Raw genomic sequence first — 16,136 nt, 5'->3', positions numbered from 1 at the left:
ACCTCTGCTACTCTGGCCATCAGGGCTTTAAATTGCCAGTTTCATATGTTAAAGTGTCAGCAACATATTATGGAGCTAATTAAACAGAAAATGATGTTGATTCCTGATTGTGCAGAACATAAAAATTTACAAGAGTTAATGCATTCTGCTAACCAAGTTGGAAAACATACTTTGCAATGTGGTTTTGATGCCTTAGAAGCATCTTGCAGGGCTGCTGTCACTGGGTCTGTTCTTAGAAGGTATGCTTGGCTTAAGGAACTTATCTTGCCAGACTATGTCAAAGCAAAATTACTAGATGCACCACTAAATCAAGAATGCCTGTTTGGCAGTAAAGCAGAAGAAGTCCTCAAAAAGACAGAGGAAAAAGCTAAATCTATGCAAACTGTGAAGTATTTCCTACAGGTGCAGCCACCTAGATTCAGTAGGCATTGGCCTTCTAAAAACTGGTCCTTTCCAGTCTCTCCCAGACCTTCTCAGCCGTAACCCAGGGGCAGCATACCACCACAATTACAATCTCAGGGTATGCACAGATCTAAGCAATGGAGTGCTCCCATTTCTAAAACAGGGAGTAGTAAACCAACATCCTATGGTGAAATCTCACAATGATTTACCTTTAATTCTTCCAAGCCTTGCCCAAGTACTTGCACCCTTAGGAGGAAAACTTGACCTACATGCAAAAAACTGGGAGTACATCTGGGTGATAGACAGGACAGATGGGTCTTGAGCATGGTATCCCTGGGATACAGATTCTACTTCAATTCACTGCCAACCCCAAGCGGATGGCCAGACCTCCCCCCACACTAGTGGGCAGAGGCCCAATAGCAAGTACTTTCTCTTTGCAGTATCAAGGCTATTTGACCTGTACCAGCAGAGCATAGGGGACAAGGTTTTTACTCCAGACTGTTTCAGGTACCCAGGAAAAAAAACTATTGGCGCCCTATCCTGGATCTGTCTAGTCTCAACCCCTTCCTGGTGGTTCCAAGGTGCAAGACGCTTACTCTCCAACAACTGCTTCCGATTCCTGGCTAGTGTCACAGCAGGCTCTATGCATTATCAGTTCTCTGCACTTCCCTTTGGCTTATCTACTGAGCCCAGAATTCACAAAATGCCTAGCTCCAGCCATTGCATACTGCAGGCAGAGAAAATTCTAATTCACACATACTTGCATGATTGCCTGATTCAGGTAGTCAGGAATTGCTATTCCAGCACATGACATTTTTACAGAGACTTCTAACTTCACTGGGGTACACCATCAACAAAAAGAAACCACATCAGGTACCCAGCCAGCAGATTCTATTCCTGGGAGCAAGCTTGAACACACCTTCCCAGATGGCATTCCTCACTTCAGAAAAACAAATGTTATTGACAAACTGCTTCATCCTACTGGCCACCAAAACCCAGCTATCTACAAGAAAAATACTGCAAGCCCTAGGGTTCGTGGCCTCTTTGCATTCTAATAATTCCATATGCAAGACTGCATATGAGGTACCTTCAATGGTACTTAAAAAGTCTCTGGTGTCAACTTTCTCAGGACCTGGAAACAATGATTCCTATCATTCCTTGCATAAGGGCAGAGTTTATTTGGTGGGCAGAGGCCTGCTACCACAACAAAGGACTCCCTTTCACTCTACCCCCTGCCACCCAATCCCTAACAGCAGATGCATCAGACTATACATGGGGGGGGGGCTCACATGGCAGGACAAGGTATTCAAGGCAAATGGAACCCAAAGCAAATGCCCCTGCATATCAATCAAAAAGAAATGTTAGCTGTACAGAATGCTCTGACAGCCTTCAAACGCCTTATTCTTCCAGTGCAGATATTGGTAAAAACAGACAACACCACAGTTATGTGGTACATAAACAAGCAGGGGGGAACCCTTTCCTACCCTCTCTGCAGGTTAACCATGTTTCTGTGGGACACAGCCTTGAGCCTTGAGCAACCTAGTGCACCTGCAAGCTCAGTTCCTGCCAGGCAAACTAAATTCACTGGCAGACGACTTAAGCTGAAATCTAATGGACCCACATGAGTGGAAAATGGAACCCATATCATTCAAGCTGCTGATCCACAGGTGGGGGGGGGGCACCAGAGGTGGACCTCTTCACTTCCCCTCAGAACTTTCAACTGAGCAAATATTGCACCAGAACTCCCCACAGCTAAGCATGGGAAGTGGATGCTCTGTCCTTAAAATGGGAAACCTCTCAATTTGTGCCTTTCCCCCTCTGCCCCTCCTGTCGAAGGTACTACTAAAGATTAAACAGGACAATCCTGATTGCACCATATTGGCCACGCCAGCACTGGTACCCACCTTTATGCAGTCTGACAGCACTGCTACCTTGGCACCTGCCTCAGACCCCCCACCTTGCTGTCCCAACAGAGAGGCCAGATTTTGCATCCTCAGTTATAAACCCTGAACCTAGTAGCCTGGTTCATCCCCTGAACCCTCAGTAAACAGGTGCTGGATGTCATCCTGGAGGCAAAAAGGCCTGCTACTAGGAAATCCTATTCAGAAAAGTGGAATAGATACTGTTCTTTGAGCCAGTTTCGAGGAAGGGACACAAATGTGTCCACCTTACCTCACATACTAGATTACTTAACAGAAATGTCCCACAAAGGCCTATCCTTCTCTTCAATTAAAATTCCTGCCTCCACCATCTCAGCTCATTATAATACTGAGGCACCTCTCTTCTCTCATCTTCTAGTCAAACAGTTCTTGAGAGGAGCCAAAAAATTTAAGACCCCCCAGGAGAGCTCCCACCAAAGCCTGGGACCTTAACTTTGTATTGGAAAAACTCACACTTCCACCCTTTGAACCTGCTGCTTCAGCAGAGTTAACAATTCCTCTCCTGGAAAACAGCTTTACTTCTAGCCATCACTTTAGCAAGAAGAGTGTCTGAATTGCAGGCCCTTATGGCCGTGGAACCCTTCATTATCTTTCATGCGGACAGGGTTCCCTCAGGACTACCCCATCATTTATGACAAAGGTGGTATCTAGTGTGGCTCTAAACCAATCCATTCATTTGACAACTTTTTTCCCTAAGCCTCAGAATACAGGGGAAAGGATCCTGCACTCCATTGACGTGCACAGGCAGCTTAGGTTCTATCTGGACAGGACTAAAGCTTTCTGAAAATCTGACCACCTGCTAGTCAGTTTTGTTACAGGGACAGAGGGCAAGCCATTTCTACATGGATAGCACACTGCATCCATTTCTGCTGTAAACATCATGGGAAACCTGCCCCACAGGGGATCAGAACACATTCCACTAGGGCTACATCAACCTCTACAGCATTTCTCAGGGGAGTCCCTGCCAGAGACATCCTGGAAGCTGCAACCTGGAGCTCTGTACATACCTTTTCCAAACATTACCACTTACCAATCTTTTCTAAATGCAGAGCTGGATTTGCTACAGCAGTCTTACGGGGCCAGCTTGCCAGCCCTAATGCTTCTTGACTGCTTCCACCCATCCTCAGCTTTGGGAATCAACCCAAATGTGATGACTGCAACAGTGAAACACGAAGAACATAGTACAGTTGTGTACACTTACCATAAATGTAGACATTCAAGTGTATTCACTGTTGCAGTCCTGGTTACCTTCCCTCTAGCCCCTGACTTCTCTTCACTTCTACCTATCCTTTTTGTTTTGCATATCTTATATCATTGGCATTTGCTTTTTGCTGGGGGTGTTCTCCATCATCTAATTGCTTCCTATTTAGGGGGCTCCTGACATCTGGGGCAAGAAAAACTGATGTAATGCCATCGGCTGCATGTTTTATACCCATGACGTCCTGACGTCATGGAAGAGGCGACAGCATCCGACACAGAAATCCCAAGACTCTGGTATTTGGGCCGACTGAGGGCTACCTGCAGGCAGATAACCCAAATGTGATGACTGCAACAGTGAATACACTCAAACATCTACATTTATGGTAAGTGTACACAACTGTACTTTCTTCCTGTTGTTAACCAGGATGGTGTCTGTTCGGGGTGCACATGTTAATAGTTTTTACTCAATGCTAAATCTTCATGCAAAAATGTTAGTACTTATAGCCAGAAGTTAGGTACTGCATCTGGGCCTGGGGTTTTTCTTAACTTTGTTTCAATCTGTCTGGCTGTTACTTTATCCCCTTTCATATCCTGTACATTTGAACTTCTCATTCTCTCTTTTACTTCTTCTATCCATTTAACATCTTTGTTATGTTCCACAGGATCTTCATAGATATTGCTCCAAAATGTATCTATTTCTTCTTTTTTTTTGGTGGTGTTTCAATTCCTTTTGCCTTGTTTCCCAATTGTCTATACATTTTTTGGGTCATTAGCAAATATTTTATACTTTTCCTTTAAATTTATCTGCATATCTTCTAAGTTTTTCTGTCTGTGCTGATAGTTTTAGTTTGCTGTTTGAGATAGTGTCTGATAGATCCTGATCTATTCAAATACTGCTCATTGATTTTATCACATCTGTCTTTCCTTAGTAATTTTGTTGATCTGTTCCCTCTTCTATATTCCTCTAACAGTGACACTTCTTGTCTTAATTGCTTTATAGTTTTCTCTATTTGATACTTGCATGATGGTATTTGATCCCTCCCCTTACTTTCCCTCACCACCCTTTGTTCTTGTGGTTCTTTTGGTAGAACTTTATCAGTTATTAATTTAGCTGCACAGTAGAATTAGAATAGAGAGAATTGGGAAACAAGGCAAAAGGAATTGAAACACCTCCAAAAAAAAAAAGAAGAAATAGATACATTTTGGAGAAATATCTATGAAGATCCTGTGGAACATAATAATAATATATCCTGTTTACTTCTGTTATATCACATGGATCTCTATGGATAGTCCTAATTACTGTGTTCATTTGTTTTATCAAACTTCTGACTTTTTGAGTTTTATTGACCTTCTGTTGTCTATTTCTTTCATTGATCTTAATATGTCATTTTCTTCTAAACTGAGGGCATATTTTTTTGTTTTCCATTTCCTGTGGGCATTCTATAGAAAGTTGTGTAGCATCTTCCTGTGACACATTCTCTTCAATTTCATCCTGAGCCATCCGTTGCTCTGTCATATGGGAACTCACTAGCCTATCACTCCTCAACATTGACTGCATCAGAGTTTCCACAGATTCCAGTTCCTTCCCTTGCTGTACAGCTTCAAGTAAACATTTATACTGGTTTCCTGTGGAAGGCTCCAAAATATCTTCATATGGCACCTGCCCAATTGCTTCCCATTCCATTGGTTTTGCCTTCATTTGGATAGCCACTGCTATATCCTGTCGTGGTGCTTTCTGAATTAGATTTTCTACACTGAATCCTTCACTTCGCAGATACTCCATAATCTCAGTTTCTATTTCTTTCAATTCTGCATTACTAATCTCCTTTTCTATTTTTCCTCTTTGTCTTCTTATTTTTTGTATTGTAAAATTTTCCATGTCCTGATTCCTTTGCCTGTATTTTTCTTCAAATATCTTTGGTGCTGCTCCTTTTGTATTGGTTAGTTTTGCTTTCTCCTTTGCATAAATATTACACCATATCAAATCTCTTTTTCTTTCCCATGTCCATATTTCTCCTTCAGATGTTTCAAGATCTTCCTGCTTCTCCTTACTTTGCAGACTCACTCCATCATGCTGTGATGTAACCTGTGTTAGAACTTCTACACCAAATCCTTCACTTCACAGGAACTCCATAACTTTAACTTTTAATCTTCTTTTCTGCATTCCCTCTTTGTGATATTATCTTTTATTGTGAAATGTTCCATATCCAAGATGCCTTTGCTTGTATTTCTTTTCGAATATCTTTGGGGTTGCCTTCTTTATATTGATTAGTTTGGCTTTCTCCTTTGCATAAATATTGCACCATATGAAATCTCTCTTTCTTTCCCATGTCCATATTTCTTCTTTATACTTTCCAAAAATCTCTGGGTTTTGTTGTTTATATTTTTGCAGTTCATCAGATGCTTCTTTTTCCAAACAGATCAAAGTTTCTTGATCTATATACACTGTATTTCACAAATCTGTTGTATTAATGAATACAAATTTTTTATTTGAAGCTTCTGACAGTTTTTCTTGTGAAAGTATTTTTCTTTCTTCTAATTTCTCTCTTAATCATTTTGTATATCTTATAGGTTCATACTAGGCTATCTGCCCGAGGGCATTTACAATTTAGTATGGGGAACTATACCCATTATTTTGCTGTGCCTCTGTCGAGCAGTGACACTGAGGTAATCCATCTCCCATCCATTGGTCAAGATTTCTCTTGAACAAGGCCAGCGAGGTGCTCTGCCTCACATATACCGGGATTTTATTCCACAGAGTCTTTGGGTGATGAATCTATCCTTTAAGTCTCCCGCCCTTGTGGCTCTGACGGATCTAGATTTTTGAGGTGAAGCATATTCATCAAATCTGGGTTTGACATGGCCTTGTATGTTAGGCAAAGGTCACCTCTGAGCACTGAATAGAGCTGGAGTTCTTTCAGTCGGGCAGCATAGGACAGATGTTTGAGACCCTTTATCCTTTTGGTGAGGCACTTTTGTGGCCTCTCCAGCTGCTGCAAGTGTCGGGTCAGATACATTCGAATGGGGCATTGTACTCAATCATTGGTCTGATGAGTGATGAGTATAGGGAGACTATGACCTCCCGTGATCTAGATGAGAATCCCTTCATGATAAGGTGGGCAATGTAGAAGGTCTTCCTAACTACTTTAGCTACATGGGTGTCGAATGACAGACTACTATCAACCTGGGTCCCCAGGTCCCTGATAACTTCTTCTGTGCTCAGTGGATTGCCACCTATTTGGTAGCTAGGGGTAACCTTGTTTTATGACTATGCATTTTTTGGCATTTAACTTTAGGCCATGGCTCTGGCACCAGTTATCCGTTTCTGTGAGACCCTTCTGAAGGATATCTGTGTCAGATGTGTTTTCTACTATGTTTGCAGTCATCTGCAAACTTTGTCAGCCATAACCCTCCTGTGTTTGCTTGTACTTCGGAAATGTGGTACACCACTTGTGACAGGCTTTGAGTCTGACATGGCACCAGCAACTATGACCCTGTGGGTTCTGTCACTCAGCCAGTTTGCAACCCATCTTGTGATGTATGGGTTAACATTTAAGCTGATGAGTTTTTCAATGATACCCGAGTGGGGTATTGTATCGAAGGCCTTCGCCAGATCGAGGTAGGCTGTATGGACTGCCTTTCCCTCATCAATGGCTTTGGTGACTGTTGTCAACCAAGTTTAGAAGGCATGATCTGCCTTTGACAAAGCCAAACTGGGATGGATCCAAAGTCTGCAAATTCCCTATGTCTTTATTTATGAGGTCCATTATGATCCTCTCCATGGCTTTGCAGATAAGGCTTGTCAAGCTAATGGGCGGTAATTTCCAGGGTCGGTGGAGGCACCACCTTTGTGAAGTGGGACCACAGTTGCAGTCGCCACTCCTATCCAGAGGTAAGACTATGATTAAACAGCTGTCCTAGCTGTGGGTTTAATTCCTCGTTGAGTTCGTGGAGCACACAGCCGGGGACACCATCAGGTCCCATGGATGCTGTGTTTTTGCTTTGGAGAGAGCAGTTCTCACTTGGGCGTTGGAGATGTTTGGGGGGTATAGATATCTCTCCTTTTGGGGAGGGGAGAAGTTTGCACTGAACCTGTCAGCCAGTATGTTGGCAATGTCTGTAGGATCAGTAATCTTCACATCATTTTGAACTAGTTCTGAGCATATCTGGGAGTTTCCTCTCAGGTTTCTAACATAGCTAAAGAAGGCCTTATGATTGTCTTTTGAGTCTTTAGCTATTTTTCTCTTAAAATTTGCTTTGGATGATTTTATGAGAGCTCTTAGTTTTTTACTTATAGTGATCAAGGGTGTCTTACCTTTTAAGGATTTTGCTCTATCTTGTAGTAGCTTCCTCCTTTTGTTGTAGAGTTTGTTTATGGCTGGGGTCCACCAGACTGGGCTGCCTTTGGTACAAAGAGTCTTTGTTTTGCTTGGGATTGCCTTATCCATGCAGTCCTGCAGGTGCTGGTAGAAGGCATTTGTAAGTGATTCAGCGGCTTGAGTACTGTTTGGAGACCACACTAGTCTTTAGAAGTGTGAAGTCGGTTCTTTACTGTGGTCTTTTATTTCAGGTGGGGGTGGGATGAGGACCTCCAGTGAGATTAGTTTGCGATCTGATCTCACCAGTGAGGTGTTGAACATTGTGCTCCCATGTTCGTGATGATGAGATCAAGTATGTTTTCTCCTCTTGTGGGGATGGTGACTAGTTGTTCCATGGCATTTGAGTTTATGAATTCCAGGAACTTTTGGGCTAGGGTGTTTGGGCTTGAGTAGTGTTCCCAGTCTATATTAGGGTAATTGAAGTCACCTAGTATGATGGTGTTTGGTGATACATTTATCCCTCTAGTGTTTTCAGGAAGGCCATGTGAGGTTCCTGAGTTTGTGAGGGTGGCCTGTAACATGCTAAAATTTGCAGAGCAGTCTTGCCTATGGTTAATTGCACCTGGATGGTCTCCGATGCATCGTGCGTTGCCACCAGTCTTGAGGTGTGGGTGTCCTTGATGAATATGGATACCCTCCTTTCTTGGTATTGTCCGGATTTTGGGGCGGGCATGATAAGAGGTAAAACCTGATAGTGCTGGGGTGCTCTCAGGAGCCTTGAACCAGGTTTCTGTCACTGCACAGACATCGATGTTCTCCATACTGAGAAGGACCTCGAGTGAGTGCATTTTGAGATTTAGACTTCTGGCATTGAGCAGCATTACCCTTAGTTTTTTTCCATTTTTGTGTTCTAGGGTGGTAGGTTTAGAATTTGAGCCTTGCCTAAAAAGGCACTATGGGGTGGCAAGAGCCTTTGCCAATATCCGAATCCCAGGGTGACAGGTGCAAGCCGTCCCTTGGCTTGTCCAGCATGTCATCCCAGGCAGACAGACATTGGATCCCCTTTGAATGACACCAGAGTTTAAGCCAATTGTTAAAGCTGATCATCTTATCTCTGTATTGTGGCATCATTCTTGGTGAAGGTAGGATACTGCTCAAGGTCAGGGTCATACCTGCCTGGGCTACATAATCAGAGAGCTCCTCAATGTCTCTTTTCATGTAGTCCAAGGAGTGCGTCTCAGGTCGTTTACACCAGCGTGGACAATGACTGAGACGATTTGTACCTGCTGTTGAGAGACCTGAGTGCTTTCTAGCGCCCGACAGGCAGCTTACTGTGACCTTCTCCTTACTCAGTCTGGTGGCGGGACATCAGTGTGTCTGACTATGGAGTCACCAATGACTAGTGTGTCTGGCATTGTGTTTGGCCTTAAGGGCTGTGACTGTTTGACACACTGACTGTGAGGTCTATGTGTTGCAGGTGTTGTGTTCTGAGGTGGTGGTTGTTTGGGTGTCTGCTTTGGTGGCCTCTGCTGTTTTGGTAGATTTTTGATCAGAAGTATGTCTTTGTGTGTTTATGTGTATGATTTGAGGTTGTGATAGTACTATGTGAGACTGGGTCTATAGTGTGTGTGGTAACCTTCTCCTCCTGACTGGTCTTGCCAGTCCTATGTTGAGAGAGCTCAGCCTCCAGTTTGGCTAGTTGCATCTCTCGCATGTATTTGTGTTTTGTGGGAGGAGGAGAGGGTTGTCTGTGTACATGAGGCAATTGTAACATTGCCTCAATATTCAGGTTCACCAGCTGAGCAGGAGAGGACACTAGCAACTGATCCCTCGACATGCTAGAAGGACTAGACAAAAAACTTTAAAAGAGATTCTGACCGAGAAATGGGGGTTTGCCTTTTGCGAGAATGATCTATAAGTGGCATGTATCAAGGTAATAAGTACTATAGGAGCAAGTGCTAGGTTTAACAGATAGAGAAAAGTCTACTTGGAGTCAAGTAGAGATGATCTTTTAGGTATTAGAGAAAGTGCTAGTAACAGGGATGCTTAAAGGTAAGATTGAAAAGAATGCACTCTGCAGTGTGCACTAGAGAAGTTAGATATGAAAGTAGGTAACTTGAGTTTTACCTGTTTAAAAAGTTAAGGTTTAGTGGAGAGTTACTATTTTTAAAACAGCAAGATGGACTGAAAGGGTGGTTACTTTTGTATTTTGGTACTATGAAATACTGTAGGATGGCCAATAAATTTAAATAATTGAAGGGGTGGGATTTCAAAAGTGATGGTTTTGTGATTACTCACATAAGCCAGTGAAAGTAGAGAGAAATGAGATATATGGTCAGATTAACATAAGAGGCGGGCAACTAGAAAGACAGTGGTATTTAACTAGACAACTTAATGGGTGGGAGGGAGGGAAAAAATTCTGCCTGACTCAGAACAGAGAGAGCTGTGGTCTCTTTTGAAGTTTTAATATGCTGTTAAAACAGAATGCAAGCAAAACACAAGGTAAAGAAAACAAACTACAGTATTCAAAATATAGAAAGGCAATACAGAAATACAAAAAATAACAGCAAACTAACCTTTCCTTCACAGCAAAGTGTAGCAGAGTCTGGATGAGCCTTTCTGGTAAAGCATCTTGTGTCTGGAAATTCTGGGCTTTTTACATAATAGTAACAATACATAATTTCTTTCTTGTCCTCAATAGTCCACATTATTGTCTTTATGGCTGTTCTTTGGCCTATCCTTTTTGTGTGATTTTTGTGGACTACTACTTCCTTCTACAAGAGGGGGGGCATCCTCCAACTGGGCCTGGCCTGGCCCCACTGTAGGAATGTTTCCATATTTTGAGGATTCTACACTGTCATCTTTTCCAGTCTTGGCACCAGTTTGCCTACCAGGATTGGGCACATTTTTATCCTGGGTCTTGTGCACCCAGCTATCTTTTTTAATTTTTAACCTATTTCTGTCCATGATATATCTGTATAAATACAGTCTAAATATTAATATCATCTTAGTAAGATTTTATAAAAACAGGGTCCACCTTGTGAAGGTACTCACCAAGACTTGAGGATGAATTCAATTTCAGCAATACTACCCCTTGATTGCTGACTTATCATCTCTCCATTCGGACCACCCACTGTAACAAATTTAATGCAATGCCCTCTGGTTCAGTGTGGGTGATGCCATTTACAATAAGTTCTGCACTTTGTTGCGTATTTCCCCTGAGGTTATGGACACAGCAGTATAAAGCTTTGTGGTTTACAATTATCATTATTTTTCTAGCCTGTTGTTTTATGTTGTAAGGTATGTATGTAAAGTGCATAGTTACATGCAGTTTAATACACTTGAACTTTAACACAGTAAAGACTCAGATAATTTGGACGTATGAATAGCCTTCATGAATTCTTTAATGCATCTGCCTTCCAAGATATGTATCACATGAGAAGTATTTTCTTTCTGTAAACTCTCTATTTACATGTATATTTCCCAGTTTACTACACCCCCTAAATTCATATGTTTCTTAATCAAGTTAATTTTACACTATATACTCATTTTACAGTAGATGTAGAGGTTATTGCCATGTAAATTATTTGATTTAACACAGTATGTACCTGTAAGTTGCATCCATCCACTACTGTGTACCTTATCACTTTTATTGTATGTCAGTGTAATGAGGACGTACTGCTTATCATTTCAGTAGAACTTGAAATAAAATTAGCATGTTGAACAGGTACTGAGTAACAGAGTACAGCTGAAGTATGATTAGGCAGCTAGAAACATGTTATAGATATCATTCATGTCCTGATATGTAAGCCAAAATTGCAGTACAGATGTGAATGATGGAAAACTAATGTTCTTTTCTGCTTATCTATTCCAGCTATAGACTGTCATGTGAGGTGGAGCCCCCAGGAGAGCCAAGCACACCGCAGAAAAATCCAAAGCCAATGCCACTACTGGTCATCACACACTGTGCTGAGTAAGGGTCCAGTGCTCTAATGTACTTATTTCATGAGAATATGGTGGGACTTTGGTAATGTACAGAAATATTTTTATGTCAAGTTATAGGAAAGCAGCTGCTTCATGGTGTAGAGGGATAAAGCCCTGACTATGTTACAGGTGACTTCAGGTCAGATAGTGGCTTGGGCACATGTAGGAGCTGGCAGGGGAGGATTGGCATGAGTGTCTGCTGCCCACTTGCCAACCCTGTAATGAGGGAGGTGGATCTGGTTAACCATATAAGTGACATCTAGTGGAAGCATTAGATGTCTACTCCATGGAGCCCTAGGTCTGCAGAGCCCATGCTGATGTGTGCAATTGTATTGTGAACTGTGGGGAATCCCTCAAAATGCAATTATAGCAGACCCTCAAAGAGCTACTGTAGGGGAAGGGGATGCTTTCTCAGGGGAGGGGGCAGGCCATCCGACTGTCACCATAAGTGACCAACCTCATGGAAGATTCCCAGGCAGCAATAAGTGGGCCATATGTCTGTCTCCTGCTGGGAAACTGTCTTAAATGACCACAGAATGAATTAGCCCTTTGTCTGTAGGTAGAGGAGCCATCAGGCTTGCTCCTGTGGGGATGTAAAAAAAGTTATAGGAGGGCAGTCACCGTTATAAACAGGTAGCACACATGAGCTCTGCTGCAGGAAGAGAAAGGAGAAGGTCTGGGTCTGTATGAGATGCTTATAACACTGAAATGAATAATCACTGTTTCACATAGATGCAATCTATCATGCTCACATTCACCTGTGCAACAGCTGACTGTTGTGCAACTCTCTGTAATCCATCTCCTGGGTGCAGGTACCTACAGTTCCAGACATTAACTTCTTGCCAGACTACTTCCTGGTTTACAAGCATCCACAGGATATCAAGGGTACTTATTCTATTTAAAGATTTTTGTTCACTATGCATATTTAGGAGTAGTTGTGGCTAACGTTTCTGCTGAATCTGTATACCTTGCACTTTTGTCTTTGGTTACAGAGCAAGCACAGACAGCAGAGGTAAAACTCTGATTCTGAACTTTGCAGGATGCATCCATTTTTAGTGTTCAACATGTAGTGAAGCAGTGCTCATGTCCAAGTTACATTCCTTGTGCATGTGTAAAAAGAGTGATCTGCTCTGTTCATTCAGAGCCATTTCTGTAAGGCTGTTAAATACAATTTTCTGTTTTAGGACCTTACAGAATAGGGTGAGTAGGCTGGTGATGTTGGTGCTGATGTCTTCAGTAACAGACTGAAGTGAAGAACCAAGAGTTGTCTGGCTGCATCTATATGTTTAGGCATTCAAAGGCCTCTAAGATCACAGATGCAGACTGACTTTTGATGAGTGCTAAAGGGTCTGCTAGGTGTTGGTATAAGTTGACAAGGTTAGTGTCTGTCTTTTCCTCCACAGGTGGAGGCATTAGCAAGCTTAATAACTTCACAAGAAAGGACCTTTGCTAGTAGGCTGACACTCGGATATTAGGTAACAAGCTATCAGTTTGAAGACTAGGCATTCAGCAACAGTTGTGAGGAAAGAGTATTATTGTATGTAAATACTGTTACTGGGCCATTTATGGAAGGAGGTTCGAGAAGAAAAGAAATACTAGCTACACAAATGGATGTTGAGTAATGAAATACCATTCACTGGTTGGGTTAGGATTTGCAGGACAACTGATTTTTGTGATAAGGTTCCAATGACAGAGTCAGAACTGGCAATATGGGAGGTTGCTGATTACACTCTACTGAGTGGGTCTCATTGGCAGAATTGGTAGCACACTCGTCTTTGATGCAGAAGATTGTGGGTTATATTCCCACACCAGGTAGATGAATTGCTGACACTGCAGTACAGCATAAAGTGGGTGCTGCACTCCTGAGTATGTCATTGTTTGGATGAGACATTAACAGAGGCCCCATCTGCCTGAGCTGGTAGTAGCTCAGGTGAATGTAAAAGACTATACAGCACCTATCAAAAAGAGTAGTGGACAGTCAGTGAGTAAAGCTAGCACAACCGTAGTTAGCACTGACATTATGCATTAGGATTCGAGGGGGTCTGTGGGATTTTTAAACTGTGTACAGGCAAGCTGATCTGGAGAAATGGAAGTGGACGAATGGGATTTTATGACTAAAAAGTGCTTAATATTTTATTGTTTATTACTTCATCTTCATTGACTAGGTAAGACCCATAAAACTGGCATATTTAGAGCACAGTCAGGTAGCTTAGATGTGGCTCCAAGTTGCCCTTTCAGCAAATGTAGAAGCTGGAAAGTAAATTCACCTGTAAAAGATAAAATTTGTGTTCAGCTGGCTAACTTCAGCAATGAACATAACATGGAATATGTGGAAATAATTGTTATATGCCAGGGTAGTAGTAACTTGGCATATCTGGCACCATGTAAGTTTGTGGTTACATAACTGTGATACAGAAGTTTATGGTCTGAAAAAAAAAAGTTCTGTGACTTTACAGCTATGAGTTCAATGGTGTGAACTTACAGAAACAATGTTTTGAGAATGGGTAATAGTGAACTTTTCGTTTGAAGTTTCGTTTGAAGTCTGGGAAATAAAAAAAAACTATTATTTATCATATTAGTTTATTTATGAATAAATCGTCCCTATTTATTTATTTATTTACTAACATTTGTGACTGGGAAAATCTGACGGGAACACAGGTGCCCTTTTTCAGTGGAGGCCCAGGGAGAAAAGCTCCAGGGTAACAAATGTAATACTATCAATATTTACAATAACAAATTTTATAATGCAGTTTCAGTGAATACATAACATAGTAGTCAATTTAATAAAATTTGTATTGATATTCACAAACATTAATATAGAAACACTGATGAACGATGTTAGGAGAAGCTATGTCCCAGATGAATAGCAAGGACAAAGCCAGGAGGCAGAGAGGAAGTCTTTTAATAATACTTTGAAAAGATGAAGGTGTCAGATAGACATGATTGATATAGGAATTTTATCCCGAGTTCTAGCTACATTATTGGAACAGAGACTGACACCACCATCTCTTTGTGGTTTGTACACGGTAAGCAGTTATCATCTGACTGAAAGTCAAAATAAATTAAAATTAATTAAAATTAATTTTATTAAAATGAAATTAGTGACACTTTTGTTTGTTTGCTGGAGACAGTGTGTGTGTGTGTGGGGGGGGTCCTGTGATTCAACCTTGAAAGGGAAGAATTCTGTGATCTTAAGTACCAGGATGCTGTTGGAATCTGAAGGCGTGCGTGCTGCATCAGTATTTAGAAAAGAAAAAAAGAGTACAAAGGATTAGTCTAGATAAAATCACTTTAGCTAGCAGATCGTCCATCTACCTACTTAACTGAATAAACTACTTGAAACTTCAAGACATCTTCATTTCTCCCACATAGATGATATCATCGATAGAGAGGCACCTAGATCTGCTAGCTGAAGTGATTTTGTCTGGACCAATCATTTGTAGTCTGTTTCTTATTAGTCCCATCATCCTCTAAGCCATAAGTAGGATACCAGCCTTGACTTGAACCTTCTGGATTACCTCCGTTTACTGTTTAGAAAAGACTTAATATTTGTAACTGGGTTGAAAGTGACTTCTAAGTTGAAAAAAATTAAGAAAAAGCAGATCTGACTCTAGATGTCCCAGACATGTTGAACAAGAATATGGTGAAATATATTTTTATTGACCGAGTGGCAGTAACTCTAGCAGACAAAGAAGTTGGGATATGACAGCTCTGTGTTTGTGTAACTGTGAGCATGTTTCCATACAGTTGCATAACTTTGTACTAGATGAACTTATTTACATACAGGCAATGGTCAGATAAGCATACTAACTTGTTTATGAGTTTTGCAGTAGTGAAAGACGATTATCATGAACTGAAGTTTGAAGAAAAACATCACAGTCAGTAAAACAAGAATTTCATGGGCATACAAGTCAATTAATTTAATTGACAGTAGTAATCATCAGCATTGTAGAATGAACTGATGACAGCTACACTGAATGAATCATTAGTAAAAAAAATTGAGTTCTTGATGCAAATCCTTGCCAAGTGAATCTACAGCTGTCTAGTTCTTGTATTTCTGCTAATACTGTTTTTTTTGTTTGTATCACTGTCTGCAGTATTATTACCTCAATTGGTGGTCCCAGTCACATAGCCTGGGACAAACCTAGTACACCACAAACTCCTTCTGAAAGCGCCTTTGAATTTCCTGCACAAGCTGGCCCTGAACAGAAGATGAAGCCTTCAAACTTGTTTCTCACAAAGCTGACAAAGGTAATGTGCAAATCTTTCACCAGTTCAATTCATGGGTTAA

General features: G+C 41.4%; 1 protein-coding gene across 7 annotated transcripts in view; it reads left to right on the top strand.

Annotated features, from left to right (window-relative positions):
• Positions 1–16,136, top strand: part of RGL2 (ral guanine nucleotide dissociation stimulator like 2) — a 791,449-nt gene that overhangs the window by 580,499 nt on the left and 194,814 nt on the right. For all 7 annotated transcript variants that reach the window (XM_044083541.1, XM_044083538.1, XM_044083537.1 and 4 more), the window contains 2 exons: positions 11,736–11,834; positions 15,943–16,096. In XM_044083541.1, the coding sequence (XP_043939476.1) occupies positions 11,736–11,834; positions 15,943–16,096 (253 nt within the window). The remainder of the gene's footprint in view (positions 1–11,735; positions 11,835–15,942; positions 16,097–16,136) is intronic.

Source organism: Protopterus annectens, chromosome 9.part0, assembly GCF_019279795.1.
Source record: "Protopterus annectens isolate FY-2018-M chromosome 9.part0, PAN1.0, whole genome shotgun sequence".
NCBI classification, from domain to species: Eukaryota; Metazoa; Chordata; order Ceratodontiformes; family Protopteridae; genus Protopterus; species Protopterus annectens.
This window is presented reverse-complemented; position numbering and strand designations above follow the sequence as displayed.